Source organism: Charadrius vociferus, unplaced genomic scaffold (assembly GCF_000708025.1).
Source record: "Charadrius vociferus isolate BGI_N301 unplaced genomic scaffold, ASM70802v2 scaffold110, whole genome shotgun sequence".
NCBI classification, from domain to species: domain Eukaryota; kingdom Metazoa; phylum Chordata; class Aves; order Charadriiformes; family Charadriidae; genus Charadrius; species Charadrius vociferus.
The window spans coordinates 1,370,303-1,391,067 of record NW_009646761.1 but is presented as its reverse complement, the minus strand read 5'-3'; the positions used below and the strand labels follow the sequence as shown (position 1 = coordinate 1,391,067).

The 20,765-nt window shown below is 41.5% G+C and overlaps 1 protein-coding gene across 1 annotated transcript in view; it reads right to left on the bottom strand.

Moving 5' to 3' along the window:
• The window catches only part of HS6ST3 (heparan sulfate 6-O-sulfotransferase 3), a gene marked incomplete at its 5' end in the record, with an annotated part of 42,988 nt that extends 22,494 nt beyond the window's left edge, over nt 1-20,494 (bottom strand). Inside the window, one exon of the mRNA XM_009891659.1 lies at nt 20,475-20,494. Within this exon, the coding sequence (XP_009889961.1) occupies nt 20,475-20,494 (20 nt within the window). The remainder of the gene's footprint in view (nt 1-20,474) is intronic.
• Between the last annotated feature and the right edge of the window lie 271 nt (nt 20,495-20,765).

Sequence of the window (20,765 nt, the reverse complement as noted above, 5' to 3'; positions counted from 1 at the left end):
GATTTTTGTGAGATCACAATAGCCACCTCCCTGATCTTGACTCTTGGCCAAATTTCCTCTCAGTCTTCCCAGTTGTGACCTCAAAATTGCCATATGTGTGCTTTGCCATGAAGCACTGAAATAACTGGTCTCTGTAAAACTGTTTTTGGCTTAAATGTCCTTGCTCTGGAAGTGCTGGGAGCAAACTCTGCCAGCGCACTATGGTGTAGCATAGATCTCAATGGTTTGAGAACAGCTGTGTCTGGTTTTCCTTACCCTGCTGACATTTTATTTTAATTTAATTATGTGGATAAAAACCTTCCTCTTGGGAATTTGGCACTGGGAATGGGAACATTTATCTGAGAGAGAAAACATGTAACTGGTACAGGCATTGGAACACAGATTTTTTTCTGAGCTCTCTCTTAAATGTTAGTGTCTCCTATTTCTAACCTATCTTTTAGGATGAAAATGGTAGTGTAAGCACATTCAAAGTATCTTCAGTTTAACATACTGCCTTTTGATGTCTACTGATACTTACTTCCTCTCACAGGACTTTTAGGTAAGACCTATTTCACCTGCTGTCAGCCAATGTTAAATATCTAGCCCCAGTCCCCTCTGCAGTCAACCAAGGAAGGTGGATACCTCCAGAGATGATTTATCCCCTCCTAAGACAGCTGTCTGCAAGACATGGAATGAGTTCGCCTCTGAAGGTGTGCTCCAGTTGAGCTCCATACAGTTAGATTCACTTCTGCTTGCAACCCCTCACCACAGCCACCATCACCATCACCATCACCCCATTCTTGATGTCAGTGAGGTTAGATCAAATACAATTCAATGACTGACACTCATCACACTGAGTACTTAACCACCTGTGCTTGGTAGATGCTCCTTTCTTTTCAGCAATTGATGAGCAACACAGCAATCAGTCACAGTGTTTGATGGCCAGCTGGCAAAGACATTTTCCCCAGATGATGTGAATTACATTACTGGAAAGATTACTTGGTTCCATCACTTCTTTTACAAAATGCTGACTTTTACAAGATGGCTATCTCTTTAGCACTTAAAAAGTTGAGTGCTATTGTCCTGTTTCACTGTTGTGCTGAGTTCTCCAGCTTCATAAGTGGGGTTGCTCAGTGATCTGTTGAGTCATTGGTTTATTGCCACATCATTCAAAACAAATGATGGTCCAATTCATTTTTCAAACCTTTTTTTGTGCCGGAGCTTTTTCCAAGACCTGTTCATTGCTGTCAGTTGGCAGAGGACATTACGATGCTGTTTGGCATGTTCATGGTAAGCGTGGGATTATTCGGACCCTTCTACTTCTGATAAGAACCAAGAGCACTGAGGGATTTCATTGAGAAATGCAGTGGTGGGCTGCCTGAGGTGAGCGCTTGATAAGTGATAGCAATTTTGCCCATAAATTGTAAGCTCAGACACCAAACGTTTTAGAAGCAGGGGATGAAAATTAGGCTTTTAAAGGTGTATCTAGATTCCAGTAGAAGGTGTCTGACTTTTTGCACAGCATGAACTTGCAGGGATTTCAATCACCACAGTTCAGGTATTAGAGGAGTGCAATCAATGTATACGAACTGCTGGAAAATCTAATATTGTCCCATAAATCCATGAAAAAAATGCTAACATTTCTCAGCTGTTGACATGGCCATATAGACTGGTAATTAAATGATGGGGAAAAAATAGAAATTAACGTCAAGTCTAGAAATACTGCAAGGAGGAACGTATAAAGGGTGCTACTTTGATCAATGTTGTTGGATGAAATGTTATCTAGAGTAATACTATGATTAAATACTTTAAGATAAAAGATACCAGGTGCACTAATTAATTATGACGATGACACTAAGTTGGAAGATGCCAAGTAACTGCATGAAAACAATATAAAGATATTTAGAGAATTTGGGAAAAAAATTATAAAAAACTGTATGGGAAACCATGAGAAAAATACAATCTGAAACAAGTGTTTTATGGGATGGAAACATTTTAAGACTCAGAAATATGAAATAATATGGGAAGTGCTTTTGACATATACACTTAGGGCAAAAAAGGGAAATTTGTCACTTCACACTCAGAAGCATCCCATTGTATGGTATCACTTTGCTAACTTAAGCGTATTAATGTCTGAATTAACTACAATGCTTTGGGATAAGAAAAAATACAAACAAGCTGGAGGGAATGGCAGCAAAGTGTTGACAGGACAGGAGCAAATCTATGAAGCTCGGCTATATTAACTCGTGCTTTTTGAGCCCTGAATCATCCTCATCCCCACATCATCCTCACAGGCAAGCTTAGGAAGTGTGGGTTAGATGAATGGACAGTGCAGTGGATTGAACAGTGGCTGGCAGATAGAGGTCAGAGGGTTGTGGTTAGTGGTGCAGAGTCTAGTTGGAGGTCAGTAACTAATGGTGTCCCTCAGGGGTCAGTACTGGGTCCAGTCCTGTTCAATATATTCATCAATGACCTGGATGAAGGGATAGAGTGTACCATCAGCAAGTTTGCTGATGACACAAAACTGGGAGGAGTGGCTGACACGCCAGAAGGCTGTTCCACCATACAGCATGACCTGGACAGGCTGGAGAGTTGGGCAGAGAGAAACCTGATGAAAGTCAACAAGGGCAAGTGTAGGGTACTGCATCTGGGGAGGAATAACCCCATGCACCAGTACAGGTTGGGGGCTGACCTCCTGAAGAGCAGCTCTGTGGAAAGGGACCTGGGAGTGCTGGTGGACAACAGGATGACCATGAGCCAGCAATGTGCCCTGGCGGCCAAGAAGGCGAATGGCATCCTGGGGTGCATCAAGAAGAGTGTGGCCAGCAGGTCGAGGGAGGTCATCCTCCCCCTCTACTCTGCCCTGGTGAGGCCCCATCTGGAATACTGCGTCTAGTTCTGGGCTCCCCAGTTCAAGAAAGACAGGGATCTGCTGGAGAGGGTCCAGCAAAGGGCTACAAAGATGATTAGGGGATTGGAACATCTCTCTTATAAGGAAAGGCTGAGGGACTTGGGTCTTTTTAGTCTAGAGAAAAGACGACTGAGGGGGGGTCTTATTAATGCTTATAAATACTTAAAGGGAGGGTGCCAGGGGGATGGGAACAGTCTTTCTTCACTTGTGCCCAGTGACAGGACAAGAGGTAACAGGCACAAACTTGAACATAGGAAGTTCCATCTGAACATGAGGAGGAACTTCTTTATTTCGAGGGTGGCAGAGCACTGGAACAGGCTGCCCAGAGATGTTGTAGAGTCTCTGGATGGTGGAGGCACTATTTTCTCTGAGAAATGATGGCAGTTGTAATAACTTAAGTCACTTGGAGTTGTATTAAGCATAGCCAGACCTAAGCACTGGGAACAAACACTGGCACTGGCAGAGGGAAAAACAATGTTAGAAAATGCAATATGTCTCCTCCATTTTTAACTTCTCGGAACATGTGTTGCGTCTTTTCTGAATGCTAGCAGATGTCAGCACCCTGCAGACTGGTATCTCAGTGAAGGAGAAATCAGAGTGGATATACTCTAAAGGCAAATTGAGTAATTTACATTTGGACACTAATCCTAGAGCAGAGATTGTCACAAATAACACACAGACGATCCTTTCTTTCAAGACACTCAGCCAAACCCCAATGCCCTGTTCCCAGGGAGCAACTTCAATCAAAGATATCAGCCAAAAGCAAACTCTCCGGCCTCTCACACAGCAATGCCCTCATCAGAAAGGTGTATTAAAATGTCAGCAGGAAGGAGATGCCAATCTCTGCATTTCCTCACACACAATGACATTTTGAAAGCAGTGCCACCTGGTGACACCTGCCAAACAACACTCCGCTGCTCAGCAGAGCGTACACTGCCTCAGAAATACCTCAAAGGAGGATACGGAATTGAATGAAACCAAAAGAAAAAAAAAAAGAAGTGGATTTTTTTTCTGTATTTTATTTTATAATTCCTTGTCAAGTTCCCACATGCAAAAATCTCTTCTTTTTTTTTTTCTGAATAGTGGTGAGAGCAGGCGATGGGTTTAATCACTGGCATCAGTTCCTGCCTGCTGGCACCGTAATTTATCTCAGCAGAGTGCAGCCCTCCCCTATGAGAGGCTGCCATGCTACCACGAGTTACGAACACTCTCGCTAACAGGGAGGCTGACCCATAACCAACAGTATCCATGCGTGGTACAAAGCAGGTTTTGAAGCACAGTTAAGCCAACGCAGGAGTGATCACACAGCCTTTAAATGCTGCAAACACCCAAACACAGTCTGGAGCAGCATCTCCTCTTCACATGGCCAACCCCACGGTTTTGTGATGCTGGCCACCATGAGAGAGAGCCTTCTGCAATGGGAACGGGCCTCAGACAAATCTGTACATCGGGGTTGGTTTAGAGGAGGTGGGTCAGCTCTCTTCTGGTTCAGATGCTATTCTGTCACAGGAAATCCCACCCTCATTCACTGGTATTTATCCCTCTCTCTAAAACAGCTCTTTTTTTTTCTTTTTTTTTTTTTTTTCAGATTCAGTTCCACATCAAACTATAAACTGTAAGTATAAGGGAGCCAAGAACCTGCAGGCTGAGAGGCAAGCCAAAGCAATCCCTTCTCCGCAAGCGTCTCCAATACAGCAGGGCTGTTACACAAAGCAAAAAGCTATTGCTTTAAACTGTCATATCCTTCAGCTGCTGTAAAAGTAGTCTTTTATCTGTCCTCTGGATCTATTTTTACCTGTCTATTCCCAAGGATCAACATTCAGCCAGCAGAGAGAAATCTGTTGCTGCTGAAGGACTGCACAACTGAAATTCCCCTTAGGTCCTACGTATGCCATCCTCCCTGTCCACTGAATGATTGACATTAATTACTTCAATCACAGCATGGACACTAGCACTGGTGAAAGGGAAAGGGATTAAAGCACGAGCAAATGGAGGAAATTTTCTGTGGGAGGATGCAACACCTACAGACTCAACAGCAGCTTCTGCTGGCGTACTGCTGGTGTGCTGCTAAAATCAACCCCCATGCTAGACCTATTTGGATATTTGTATGCGTCCAGCCATCACAGTGTTTCAAGCCCAAGGAATGGATGTGTCTTCCCATCCAAGCAGGAATATATTATCATCCTTGCCTTTAGAGAGAGAGAGATTAAGCAATCTCAGAGTCACACGAGAAGCCTGCGGGAGATGGAAAAACTGTATCCAGCCTCCCTATGTCTCTGGTCACTCCTGATCCATCAATGAGTCTTTCCAAAACAAAACCGTCAACTACTTACAGACAAAAAAGCTGCTTCTACTTCATACATTCCCAACTAAAGAAGAGACGGTAGGTGAGTGAACACTGAATATTCACACCCGGCGTATTTTCCTTGCACCGTTCATAGACTGGCATGAAGTCAAAGAAGCAGGCACCACCCCACCTCTCCGTGTTCGTACCTATCACATCTGATAAATGTACACGTCAAGTTTGAAACACAGAAGAAAATGTAACTTGCCTAACCTATTTCTCCCTGCCCTTTAAAGAAAAAACTGTAGAAAAGAAGCTTGCTAAATGCGTCAGGTTGGTCGGTGATTTTTCTCCACCTTCCAATTTGCAAATCAAAAGACTTGATCATAAAAAGATTAAGAGCAGTCTCTGAAAAACGGAACACTCAGTACACATGCAAATAATAAAAACATCAGAAAAGAAAAACCACTTGTCAAATTTCCCTTAGACTTCTGGGTGGGTTTTTTTTTTTGAGAAACAAATGTTCATTGAATTGGATCTGGGAGGTGTGTTTGATGTATGTAGCCATCTAGCACCTGAAGATGAGGGTAAGCCAAGAGAAGCCAGAGTACCACCACAAGAGGTTCAGAGCTTTTTAGCCATTTTCTTGTTTCTCTTTAAAATGAGGATTTTTCTTCCTATTTAAAGAGCTATTAAAACAAAGTGAGAGCTAGTGTCAATCCATGCTCTGGATCTAAATATTTTAAAAGGCAAGCAATAACACTGAAAATATCTTGATGCATATATTCCACCATGAGTCATTATATTTTAATATTTCGGTGTCTGGCAAATCACTGAGTGCATCACTATCCACCCTGTGAGATAATTAAGTTTAAAAGTCATAACAAATGTAAAATAACACATAATGAAACAATCCAAAAGCTATGCATTCACATTTTCCTTGGAATATTTTCTGATTACCCTCTTGCAAATTGGCAGCTACCCAGAGATAGTAAAATTGTTTGAATAATTTTAAGAGAAAAATCAAACACATTAACTTTTAATAATATTTTATGAGACTCATAATTCTTTGGGTTGTAATAACCTTTTATCCTACTGCGATTAGTCACTTGGATCCATCATGTTGGTCCCCTGGTATTCAAGACAATATAAATTTTGAGTAATACTGGAAAAGGTAATAGAGATCCAAAATTAATACAGTCCTTTGTGCTTGTAATGTTATCCCTAATGGAAGCTTTTTTTTAAAAAAAAAAATTAAAACTGAACAAGGATGCAAATTGTGAAGAGCCAGAAGATGACATAATTTGCAGGAGACAACACTGTGATGGGACCCTGGTACAAGGATTTAATTATTAACTTGAATAATCACCGTTCTAATGATAGTTGTCTGAAACGACACTAGACACTGAAACTCCCTATTGTCAAGGCCAGCAGCAAGAGGCAGGAAGACAGTAAATCCATTTTCAACTTGACGGAGGAGAGGGAAATCTCACGTGAACGTCAGCAGCCCCCAGCTCACCAAGCCCACCATCCCGGGCTGTGGAGGTTTTCCGTACAGCACAGAAGACTGCTGTATTTCTCCTGCCTTCTTGTCATCGGCACCGTTCACAGTCACGTTTATCAACTTAATACCTTGGCTAATTTCACCCCAGAATAATGTTTGTTTACATAAATCTATTCTCCGTGGTAAAATAGCTAATGCTTGAGCGTTTCAAATGTTACCCTGTTAATGGAAGACAGGATGGTGAGAGCAGACGTCCTATAGAAAATTACCACACTCTCCAATTGCCTGTGTTAGTCCTGCCTGTCGGTAAGTGGTGATTAACACCCCGCTGGCTGCAGCTGTACTTCTCAATATAGCTTCTCTGAGTAGGAGGATGCACAGAGAGTACCTCATTACTATGTCTTTAAAGCTGTAAAGCAAGGAATAATGCAAAATAAATCCTTTAAACTAAAGGTCATAGACCAGAATATGTCGGCAGGAACACCTGCTCACACTTTTTTCTGATAAAATCACAAAGATAAGTGATTTATCTGCTTTTACTCCATTCCCTTTCATTGCAGGTATGCAGAGGCCACACAACTGGATGTTAATAATTCTCAGCCATAGCGGAATGCTTTTATATAATGCCAGAAGAAAAGCTTAGGATCTTAGCTTTCCTGGCTGAGACAGCAGAGCTGGCATTAGCTATTTCCCCTCTTTGCCCCAAGCTTTTTGTTCATTGCAGACTGGGGGACAACAGACCAGCCATCCTGTTCCCTCCACGCTTCCAACACTGAAAAGTTTGTCCAAATTCAAGCCTCTTTTGTGCGCACATTTAATCTGTAAACTGACAGGTTAAACCTGGCTGTATTGCTAAGCTGTAAAACCCAATAACCACAGACTTCCATGAGAGAAAATTATTGCCTCATGATGCAAAGAAGCCCTCATGGTCACCACCTCAATAGATTTTGGTCTCCTTGAGGATAATGCTGCTGACCAGAGAGGAGGTTGGTGGCTACCCTCAGTCTCTATCTCTTGGTGTCTCTCAGGCAAGTTACACAGCCAAGGGCAGATGACACCGCCGCATGTAAAACCTAGCAGCACGCTGGTGTGGTCCCATCAACTCCCTTTCTAGCTAGAGACAAACCCTTTGCCTTTTTGCCAGACACAGCACTACCCTGAGCCCCAGGACGCTGCTGGGTGCTGCAGCCCAGCCCCGGCGTGTGGTGGGGTCACCACCTGGCTGAGAGAAGGCACCCAGTCCTTTTCCAAAGGATCTAGCACCTCTTGGAAAATCCAGTCTCACATATGAGCAGGGAACATACCTAAAAATACACCCATAAATGATCAAGGTAAGTCTTGTTGCGCTACTGCCTGCCACGGGCATGCTAGAATAGATGCAGCTTCCACCACTTCATCTGCCGCAGAGGTGAAAGTCAGTCTTGGGCAGACCTCAACAAAGAAAAATAGAAACAAAAAGAAGAACAGGAAAACCTGACTGTTGCTGGCAGAAGAAGTACAGGCTGATTCAGAAGTACTTGGACGTGAAAGATTTTTACTCAACTGAGTCACTGCAAAGCAAAGCAAAGTGATCACATCTCCCACTGCCGCAGGAACTGAGCACAGCACCCCTCCGGATCACAAATGCCTCCTAAGACAGACATGCAGATTGAGTTGTCCCCAGAAGACACCACCTCTCGCTGCACAGAATTATCCTCCCAGGCACAGGGTTCTCCCACGTCCAGTTTGGCCGAGCAGCCTGCTGAGAACCCTGCCAGGAGGGGAATCAGGAAAACATCCACCTTGCATTTCGGTGACTGGAAGAAACTGTATAATGGAGATTGAGCAACAGCTCTGAGAGCTCTGCAGAGCTGTGAGATGATTTCTTAGGTCCTGGTTGGAGTACCACAATATTTTGGAGTTGGGGGCAGATTTCCTGCAGTTCTCTGCTTGTCTTGCTGCTTAACCATAAAGATGCCAATGATACTAGTCCTGACAGGCTCTGTGATCAACCAACAGCTACCTTCTACCCTAAAACACTTTTTAGTATTATCGTAACTTCAGAAATTACCATGTTTCTATAAACTTCACAAACCACTGCTGAACATATAAACTGTGCCTTCTGTTTGTTTCTGAACTGGCTTGTTCGGGGTCCTCCTGGAACTAGGGATTACTCTTTGTCAGCTCTCAGGCTGAAGGCTTTCACCAAGATGAAAGATCTCCTTTCCATGGTGAAGGAAAATGCATCCTGCTGGACCTCTGAAAGACCAGCTTCTGCTGTCTCCCAAAATGCCGTTGGTGATGCACGAAGAACAGCCAGCAAAAGCCAAATTCAGTAAGACTGAGATATGGGCTAAAAGAAAATAGGCAGTGCCCTCAATAATTCAAAACTCTGTGGAGTTTTGAATCACAGAATCACAGAATGGTCAGGGTTGGAAGGGACCTCTGGAGATCATCTAGTCCAACCCCTCTGCCAGAGCAGGGTCACCTACAACAGGTTGCACAGGACAGAGTCCAGGCGGGTTTTGAATGTCTCCAGAGTGGGAGACTCCACAACCTCTCCGGGCAGCCTGTTCCGGCACTCCACTACCCTCAAAGTAAAGAAGTTCCTCCTCATGTTAAGATGGAACTTCCTATGTTCAAGCTTGTGCCTGTTACCCCTTGTCCTATCACTGGGCACCACTGAAAAAAGACTGCTCCCATCCCCCCTCCCTTTAAGTATTTGTAAGCGTTAATAAGATCCCCATGAAGCTGCATGTAGGACATCACTCCTTCATTCAGTAGGCTCACTGGCAGATCCTGGCACCCTCGAGGAGCTGCAGAAGCCAAGGGCACCAAGTATGACTGGACACTGGCAGACTCTACTGCCCACCCAGCCTCTCAGCCCTCCCTGCCTGTCGTGCCTCTAGGCCAGGTCAATGCAGGTCATCTGTAGGTGTCTTCTGTAGGTAAGGAGCTTTGCTTTCCCCTCATGTGAAACCAGGCAGCCTGGAGAAGACACAAGATGAAAAAGTTCAAGGATAAGATGGAACCACCACTTAGGCATGTATTCTGCCCTGGCAAGCCATTCAGTGTGCAGCGTGATTCAGCTTTCCAAACTGACATTTAATATTTGCATTTCCCTCTAATGTACACGGCATTATGCCTGGATACCTGACAAGTCACCTTGCACTCTGTAATCACAACTGCCCATTAGGATAATTAAACTGTCACCTAACAGGGGGAAGCTTATGAGTGCAGGGGGCCAACCTGATGTAAGAGCCAAACCTGGACTATTGAACATTTTATTTAATAACTTACTTTTTTTGTCAGAGATAAGAACAGTCATGAAACATGTGCCAAACTGCAAAAATTTAGCACAGCTTTCCCTCAACGTGTCATTTACAGATAGAAGCACAGAAAAATTCATAATTACAAGAACTCATCACATCTACAGAATTGCAAGAAATAGAATATTTTTGCTTTTAAATACTTGTGGGACACTCAGATAGTCTGGTTATGTCAGAAGGTTTTAGATTAGATTGATAATGCAAATATGTCAAACTTTCCCACCTGAAGAGATGCAGTACGACTAAGATTAATAACATGTCACCAGGAAAAGCTTATGTACCAGAGCCTGCAGATTTGCAGCTTGAATTGTTGAGGCATTCTTGGGGAAAATATCCTTATAAAACAAAAATGTGAGAGAAGTTTAGAAGAGAGACCCCTGACCTCAACAGTCCTTTATTTATGCCTAGAAGTATTGCGGGGGGAACACCACCTGCTTCCCACCACTGTTTTAAATCTGGAGGTACCAAGTGGGCCTCTAGGCTGTTCCCAGGCCACTGAATTTACCTTCACCAAAAATCTCTGCCCCCTGGAATGCAGAAATCTGAACAAAAATCTGAAATATGTATACTTTTGCATGTGTTTTGGCTGAAATGGTGACTAAAGAAAGAGAAAGCCCTCAAGCAGCAGTAAGCTCCTTCCTCCCAAAGAAGCTGCACAGCAAGAAGGCAGAACAGGCTGGGAAGCCACCCTGCACCACCACCAATGGCCAAGGCCACTAGAGGGTCCTGAAGAGAACTTCTCGCCATCCAAGGCAAGTGGAGGAACATCAGAGCAATCAGTCACTGATCAAGGCAATCCCCTTCAGCCCCCACTGGCCGTATCAATGCATTATGGGCCTGTCTTGCCATTGCCGTGTCAGACACAGGCTACTCCTGCTTTCCCCTTGGCCAGGGTCTGTGCCAGGGAGGGATACCAGTCCTTCCTGCACCCAGCTGAAGTTGTGATGGCCAAGAGCAGTGAAGATGGCCAAGAGCAGTGAAAACGGCCACGCTCCTCCACCCCACACGACCTTGCTGACGCAGTGTCAGACCAGGCTGCCAAGAATCAGGACAGACAACTGAAAGGAGAAGGATGCTGCCATCCCTGTCTCTCAGATGTATTTTTTAAGGCTGGTTGGAAGTACATGCCAAGGGCCTCCATCAGACAATCTCAGGTCCCTTCTTCCATGTCTATTCTCACTAGGTTCAACAGCCAGGAAAAAACCTTTATTAAAAAAAAGCAGAGGCTGTGATGCTGTCAGCAAATTTGAGCCTCAATCACTCATCATTAGGGTAATCCTGTAGGGTAACCACAACCAGAGAGGAACCAGCACTGAGGAGGTGCCGCTTCAACATGAGCCACACTGGTGCAGACTGTGTGGAGATCCTGTTACATGTACTTAATGTATATTAAATATAAGTGTAACATCTTCGATCCCATAAAGATTGATTATGTCTTATCCCATTAAAGGCATGGTTTGCCATGAGCCAGCAAAAGTCATCATCGTGATCACTCGTCACTTGAAGATGGGCCGAAACATTTAAATCACACTTGAACCATGACATAATTGCCGCTTTTCTCAACAATGAGAAAATGTTTAATTAACCATATATTTTTTTTAATTTTTAAATCAATTAGCCAAGGGAATTTACTATTTTAAAAAATTAAAGATTATAGGTTTTTTCCTAAGATCTATGATTACAATTTCCTATTAAAAAAGAGAAAGGCATACAATTTTTTGAGTGCTTCCATAATTTCACATAGACCCCAAAATAATTAATGACAATGCAGTAAGTTACCTTGGAGTATGAATACAGGCTGTCCAAAACAGTTTAACACTTTTAAAGTCTTCTTGATACTTTCATAGTCATTAACTATAATTCAATAGTACGCTCCTGGGAGCTCCATATCTAATTACCTTTCATATGTAAGAAAAGTTTTATTTAAGTATTCATACTAAATGCATTCTCTCGTGAAAGAGTATGTCTCAAAGCCACGTTAATGCAAAATATGTACAAATAAATGCATCTTTGTAATTTGTGGTGGCTTTTTGAAGTATTAGAATGAAGACTACAAAAATTATGAAAAAAAATCTGACATTTTTCTTAAAAAGAAGTACCTCCAGAATACATGCATAGTTAATATTCTCCATATGCACAGCACTCAACTAAAAGATTTTCAGAAACAGCCTCATTCTATGTCATGGCAGGAAACAATACAAAACATATTGGTTATCGAACTGCTGGCATGAATTTTTACAGCACATAAAGAAGCATTAAATTGCAGCATGCGAGTTACCCAGCTGCCTTAACAAGAAAAAGTGCGTATGATCACATTATTTTAATTCTGCAATATGGATTCTTCACGAAGCCATTCTGCACAATGTTTATTTATTCGTGCCGTACGAAACACAAAACTTCCCGTGATAAAAGGAAAGCACTGTTCAGAAACAATTATGGTTCACAAAGTTTAAAATATCCTTTAATCAGATTTTATTTAAACATACTACATTTTAAAAGAGATGCCTATAATCTGTTTAAAAAATTTTGTGTAGTGTCTAGTACTGGACGCTGCCCTTGTTCAGGATTGCCTTCAGTAAGAGACCCACTACCTCCTCACCACGAGAGGAGCGGTCAGCATGATACAGGGGATGAGGCCCGATCAATCCAGGCGATCGATACAGCTGTAATCCTAATGTTTGTTTTGCAGCATGTCCTGCCTATGTGAGAACAAACACAAGCAGAAAACATATCTCCCAAGCAATTAATCGTATAGAAGGGGCAAGCCGCTTTCCTACTACTTTCCAACTAAATTTCAGAAGCTTTACTCAGTCACCACGGAAAACAAAGAGACCCTGTGTGGAGCCTGCTGCCGGGCCAGTGCAGCGAGCAGGATTTTGGTGAGGAGGCTGAAGGCAGAGGGAAGCACTCCGTGCTGTGTAATTTATCACCACGCAGCCACAGGCTACGACGTATGGTGCTCTCAGTGAAGCACCTGAAGGCAGCTTGGTAGGGACCTATGAAGATCAATGATACACCAAAGAATACCATTAAAAGACTCATTCATCTTCCCCTAATCAATAACGGCCTTAAAATGATCTCCGTGACACACTATTCTTACAAGCATTGCTGCCGGGCTTCTTCAGCTCACTTGTCATCCTCTGGCTCAAGTCTTATTACTGGCAACTACTTCACACGCTCCCCTTTGTGGAGGAATTTGGCTTCTGCTGAAACTGAACAGACAGAATCAGGAAATATAAAAGTGGCATCAAGTTCAATGAAGGTACTGAAGCACCTTCAGTCTCTTCGATAACCTCTGATGCAAACAAGGCATGTGGCAAATGATTTTTTTTTTGTTTATCAGACCAAAGCAATCTACTCTTACACACTGTTCATAGATTTTTGCAAGCCATTGCCAAGGGGATTCAGAATTAATGAAAAGCATCCTCAGGTCTGAATAAAAAGCTATTAAAGAGAAAGAAGCAGCAGACTAAAAATGCAAAGCTTGATTTATGTTTTTGCACAGGCAAAGTGTTACATGAATTTGTGTTCCCTCCATCGACAGGGATTCTTGCCCTCCTGGGATGAGCTTTATCCTCTGTGTGGAAAACCGAGGGACAGCCCCTGCTGCAGGAATGTACTGAAGCAGCATCTCAAGGGTTCCAGAGTCACGTATGTTTGTTGATCAGCCTGGACAGTGCCCAACCTCCTGCACAAACTGGAACTGCTGGTGGCCCGTGATGCCTCAGCTGCCTTCAGGGTTCTTGCTAGTGGGCTCCCTACAATCTCCTGGACTGCAACGTGAAAGGTCTCCCTGTGGTCAGGGGAGCACAGAGAATGGCAATACTTGCCGGCAAACCTTCCTCACTTTTTGGAAAGGCAGATAGGCAATTCCTTCTCCCACACACAGGTGTCACTGAAGCAAAGAGGATGCCCATGAGTCCTCAACCCTCTCACCATGAAATGATCTTTCTCGGCAGTGCAGTATTCATTCCCTGAAAAAACAAATACTATGGTTTTTGCTTTGGCTGAGACAAAACAGATGCTGCTGTTGGCAGGGGAAAGGGGGGCTACCACAGGAGTTAACACATAAATCCTACATAAATCACTTTTATTTTTGCTGATCCCTCTACATTGGCTTGACCAAGCTGCTATGACAAGGTATCTTGAGCACGAATGTCAGAGTGACATTGCTCATCTGCCCTATAGCATGCTTGGTCAGCGTTGCTGAGCAGAGTTTAACATCGCAGTCTTGAGGGCAGTCACTCAGAAGCCATTTAGGAAAGGCCTCCCACAGTCAACGTCCACCAGTAACTCTAAGAGACCTCCTGCACCTATGACACACAATCATCCCTAAGTTTACCACGTCTCATTTAATGCTCTTTAGTGCTCTCTCGAGCAGGGATAGAAAGTCCTCTGCTTTACTATGCAACTAGAGTTTAGTTCTGCTTCATTAAAAACATCACTCTAGCTAAATGAATGAGATTTCAGTAGGATCTTGATAGATATCCATTTGGTAGGGGGTCACAATCATGATAGTATATCACTATTTTTCCTGCACTAAAACATAGTTCCACCCAAGCTACAAAGTTCAGATCTGAACCCATTGTGCTGGGAAACCCAAACCCCATGTATATATTTTAATTCAAAGGTGCACTTGAGAAAATTACTGCTATGGACTGAGCTGAGAGGCTACACCCCTACAGGATCCAGAATTAGTAGCTTTGCAACTGAGCCTTTGCCTGAAATGATTCTCCCATCTGATGCTGCAACTTCCAACTGTGAAAAGGTTTATATATACTTAAGAAACAATTACAGCTAGCGATGCAGAAATAATTCCCATACCAAAAATATTTCCGAAATTAGGAGAAAATAGAACTTAGTTTTGATTATAATTAGGTTTCCTGTAGTTAGTTAAATGTTTTCTCATTTACCCTTTTGTTCTACCAGTGTAATCAGTCACCTGGTTCTTCATGACTATACACCATAGTGTACAGGCAAAACTGGCTGGAGATAGTCTCAGGACCAGCTTCTGCAAATGTGATGCCCCCGGCAGGAAATAAGCACAGGGCACATACATATTAAGAAAAATAATAATAATAGTAATTAAAGAACAAAGCCTAGCTCTGTTTTATAGCTTAAAACGAATGTAGTCATTATACTGAGCAACAGGACTTTTAATTTCTAATTACAGTATTTATTTTCCTAAACAGATTTCAAAGTTGTTGCAAAAACCTGGGTAATTGTTTCACATGAGCAATTAAATATTAAAACTAAATAAACAGTATTTATTGGATAATTATGTTGAACTACGTAATTGTTTAGGAAAACACAAATTAATCAATATTTTACATTTTCTAGCCTTTGGGGAAGAAACCATTTTTGGACTTTCTCATTAAAAGTGGAAGGAATTTTCATATCTTGTAAAATTCAGACTTCAGCTAGTTCAGAGAGCTGTTTGCAAACTGGATCTGTATTTGTAACAAAGGTTAAAAATCCAAAGAACATTTTTCACTGCTTAAAACAAGCTACTTTCGAGTATAAGACCCGTTGGTGAGATTTTATTTTCCTTAAAGGGAAAGGAAAGATTGGTGGGGAAGCTGAAACAGGGTACAACAAAAACAATGAACTCCAAATCTTTCTGCATTTGGTTCCGTCCCGTTCCAGCTTCCTTGCTTTGCAGGATGAATCAATAAAAAATACGCACACCTTTAAAGGAACACAGAAATGGCACAATTCCAGAAGTACCCCATTTACTACCAAAAGGTACATTAAGATGGGTCTCAGTGATGAGGTGCTTTGGGTACGCTCTCACTGAAGCTCACCAGCAGTTCATTAGCGCTGCTCTAATTCCAAGACCACTATCTGCGTTCCCACTTAAAACACTGCTTTTCACATGTATTGAAAATAAAGTGCAATATATAGTTTGGGGTTTGCTGTGTTTTTTGGTTTTTTTCCTGGAAATTGCACAGAGTGGGTAGGATAGCATCTCCCCCCTATTGCTGCTACAGTTAACATTGTGCAGTGCAGTTTTAAGTACTTTCTACTATGCTGTTCTTCACTTTAAGCATGCAAATAGCATTTTAACCTGAAGTGTTTCCTAGATCAAGACATCGATTTTTTGCTGCATTTTATCACTTTGAGACTGGAAAGAAATGAAAGCTTTTTTTTTTTTTTTTTTAACCTTTAATTGTTAGTTGGCATGAGAGTAGCATCATAAATTCATGCCAACTATTCCCTAGATAATTCTACGTATTTGTGCATCCATATGTGTTCATTTCAATACATTATCAGTATTAACCAGCTGTTCTCTTTACTAAGTACAGGGAATACAAGCAATACTCTAAATGTTGATGTTGTCACATCTAATTGCCCAAAATAAACCAGACAGTCTTCCAGGGGAATAACAGGTATCAGTACATATGCTCATTGAAAGATGTCTAGTGAATACTCAAAACTGAGCTTGGAATGGCAGAAAACACCAGTGTTCCTGCCCAGGTTTTAAATACCACTGGCTTTATCAAAACAAGTGATTGCAAAATTTTGAGCTTATAGATATTCCTCCCTCTTGACTGCATGTGGACTTGTGGCTCCATATGAGCATAGATAGTTGGCTTGGTATTTGCAATTATTTTTTTTTTAATGAGGAAAAAAAATTTCAAGCAATGCAAAATCTTTCAGAAAAGGAAAATTTTATTTGGAAGGCATACATGACAAAGCTACTCATCCTCTAGAAATCCAGGCATGTTTTAAACTAACAGCTTTGTAAAAAAGGAGGCAAATTTCAGAGCCAGAAACCCATGAGCACAAACAGTCCCAGACAATTTATAATTCTGTACCATAAATAGCTGGTCCATAATTCATTGACGGAGAGTTAATGAGAATGTTTGTAACTAATACCCATAAGAAAGATAAGGGGTGGTATAATGTGGTTTACACTTTCCTACGATACTTTTCAAGGACAGCAGGGAAAGCTTCCTGACAGCAAAAAGCAACAAGAAATATTGCACTGACCTACCGATTTCCTACATTCCCATCAAAGTAATCCATGTGTAGAGACATTAAAGAACAATTTGTCCCAACTGACAGCTTCCAAATAACTAGATGCCTTATAATTGCTGGCATCATTAACCTTAATAGTATAATTGTGTAGCTCCAAATAATAATAATAGTAATATAATTTCTCCTCACTTCCAAATCGTTGAGCAAAACCAGAAAAAAATGATGTGCAGAAAAAATTCTAAGCAGGAAGAGAAAGGGAAAAAGTTCCTAACAGATAAGAAGAGGAACTTTATCAGTTTTATCTGCCACAGCTCACAACCTTTAAGGAGTAAGTATCTGCACGTAAACTTCTTTAGACAAGTAATAAATATTAATAATTGCCAACTGCCTATAGGTTTTAAGTGACCTTTTCAAACAACATGTCAGCTCTCTCCATTCTGAGGACTTACTGTGGAACACCGTATAAAACCAGCCTTGTCTTGAATGATTCATTCCTGTGCACAGCCAGGCTTCAGCAACGCTACCTGCTACAGTAACCTCTGGTGAAGACATGTTGACGTACTCTTTTATTGGGAAGTTTCACCATGCATACAAAAAAAAGGAGGCATGTTCCTTCTTCCTAAACAGTCAAAAAGGCCTTTCCTACCTTGTCTGGAGTTCCTGAGACATGCGAGGTTGGATACTGGTAACCACAAGTTGCCCCTGTACTCAACACAGTGGGAAGGACATCTCTAAAAACTAATTAAGGTTCGATTATCTAAATGACCCTCTGGGGGTAGTAGATGGCTTAGTCTACACCTAGTGGGAGATGAGATGCATTTGGATTAGAAACATCTATCATGTTTTAAACAAAACAGCACATGTGAAGGAAAGGGAATATTCAATTTGTCAGAAAAATCTGACTCAATAATTGTAATTGGTATAAAATAACAAAACTATTTCTTTTTTTTTTTTTTGCCATAGTCATCTTCATGGAAAGAGAAGAATCCAATAGATCATTTTGTTCTTCTGCATTAGGGTGTGTAGTGTAGCAAATGTCTGATTCAGCACATAAACATCTGGGTAAAGAGCACTGGACTTCAAGGCGAAACAGTTGCTCAGTGCTTAAATGCATGCATAAGTGCTGTATTAAATATAAACCCCATGCTTTGCAGTTCTCTATGTCAGTGAAAAACACAGAACTAAAGGATATAACTTGAGTATTAATCTTTGGGAGAAAACTTCATTAGAAAGCAAAGACTCAGGAAGAATAGCCTCCTTGATAACGTATGAGGCTGGCCTTCGGCTCTGTTCCTATTTTGGCCATTGTTGTACTCTTCCAGTTGTCCTTTACCAGTCTCTTCTTCATCTCTTGACTCTTTCCTCACACAGAAAACAGGGACAAAGATCTCAGCTCCTTTAGGTAGTGCTTTGACACCCATTGATAAAATGCTAATTACTACAATGAGGTTTTCTACAGTAATTATAATTGTCCTGAAAGGCAAAAAGGTATACAAAGAGGATAGTCCTTAAGCTTTGAACTGTAAAGTATGCTTTGCAAAAATAAATATTTAATGAAGTGTAATTTCTTAAACATTTACAATTCAACAAAGCTGAAAGCTTACAAAATTTCTGATTCTCATACCTTCAATTCTGCATTAAGTACACTGATTTTTTCAGTGAGGAGCCCCATCCAACAGCAGTGAACACTTTCTTTTTAATCTATATTCTCTGATGAGCAGTACTATACTGTTTCCTACAAATGTATTTCCAGGGAAGAGTTCAAGTTTATTTTGCTTGAAGCCCTGATCGATTCCTATAATATCCTTATACTGCTGGGTTTGAGTTTGGTGTGACCCATGCTGGGGCTTCTGTGTCTACTCCGTTCTGCTGCACTACAGCTACTCTCAACAAACTTTCTTTCCTGAAGTAAAGTATAATGTGATTGGTAAAAACTACATAGGGACTGGTGTACCTTCAGATGCGCTATTTTAATTCTTGGGACAAAGGTGATAAGCTTCAAACTTAGCCACAGAGATAATGTCCTAACTAGAAAAACTGTAGAGTGGTCTGAGGACAGGTGTATGCACTATCTCAAGTATTTTGAAATTTGACACTTTCACTGAATATTGCATTTTCCTCCCCACTCTTATGCTCAGAGTTGTTGCTTACATAGGAATATGATATTGTGGGACAGATCTATCAAAAATCAAGAAGATTTGATTCTTTGCCGTGGTATACACACTTATATATTTTGATTTAAAAGAAACAAAACAAACCCCAAATTTGAGTAACAGATGTTTCCATAAAGGCTCAGCTCTAGCAAAGCTCTCTCTAGTGCACTATGAATATTCTTGTTAAAAGGGACATTTAAACACTGTGGCTCTCTAGAGCTGCCTTGTTGAGATCTATGTAGCAGGAGTATTACGCGTGGAACTCCCAGCAGAAAAGTTAAAAGCTTGAGACATCCTGCAGACAACCAGAAGCAATCATGTCATCAATCATCTCCAAATTTTATCCAATCCAACTCTCATAAACTCTTATTTAATATGGCTTTGTCTGGATAGAGTTCCTAGGAGAGCTCCTACTTCCACACAGGGAAAGAAAAAAAAATAAAAATCTGTTGTTAATCTTTCATGCTAAGAAAACAAGATTGAACTAATAAAATACAATTAGCAAATCTGCTCAGTGTAGTGAAATCCAGCCAAGCCTGCTGCATTAAAACTTTCTGCATTTTTGTTAATGCCAATGTTTGTCTTTCTCTTGCATTTTTCTAAGTTCCGAATTACTCTTTTTTTAGTTGCATGGTTTATGTATTGTATTAGGATAACTGGACACGGGCATTGGGTCATAAATGTTATTCACTGAAAATTTCTGGAAAGGTGGGGCAGATTGCATTTTTGCTTTGCCACTAAAAACCTCTTTTGTCTTAATCTTCTCTATAGACACCCTTAGGGCTATGAGAAGAAAATAATGAAAAAGAAACACACAGGTTGTCTCTTAGAAAATGCTGATATCAGCAAAGCACAGACTTTTTGTACATGGAGGTGATATTTTCATCCATTAATACCTCAACCAAGTATTATTGCTTTTTGTCACCTATAAAACTTATGTCATTTTTAGGCTGCAGACTAGCAGTCACATATTGGGAGATAGCTGTATAAACCGTATTTGCTACATGCTGCATAGCAAGAGAGTTGACATTTCTTGGGAACAAGTCATCACACTCACGGGGCTCTGTGTTAGATTTGATATTCAGAGATGTTGTTCATTAGGTTGTGACAGCTGTTGCCAAGCCTTTGCTTCAGAATGCACTGTAAGACTGCAAGCATACCAAGATCAAAGGTAAGCTTTAAAAAATTACTGCTGCAGAACAGCTGGAAAAGAAAAAAGTTTGGCTACTAAAATCACGTAAGAGTCCAGGACCAGATAACTGAATCTCACCTTAAACAAGCTCATCAGTAATCACGAACTGATAGTGTTTTTGATTCTGGGAGAAGCAAGGAGAGGGGTCAGCAGAACTGCTACCTTGGACTTCTGGAAGGCAGACTTTGGGCTTTTCAGGAGCCTGGTTGACAAAGTCCCCTGAGAGGCAGTCCTCTAGGGCAAAGTAGCTGAGGAAGCCTGGATGTTTTTCAAGAAGGCAGTCTTAGAGGCACAGGAGCAGGCTGTCCCCGTGTGCCAAAAGACAAGCTGTTGGAGAAAAAGACCAGCCTGGCTGAACAGGGAGCTAGGGTTGCAACTTAGAAAAAGAGGATTTATGGCCTTTGGAAGGAAGGGCAGGCCACTCAAGAGGACTACAATGAGGAAGTGAGGCTA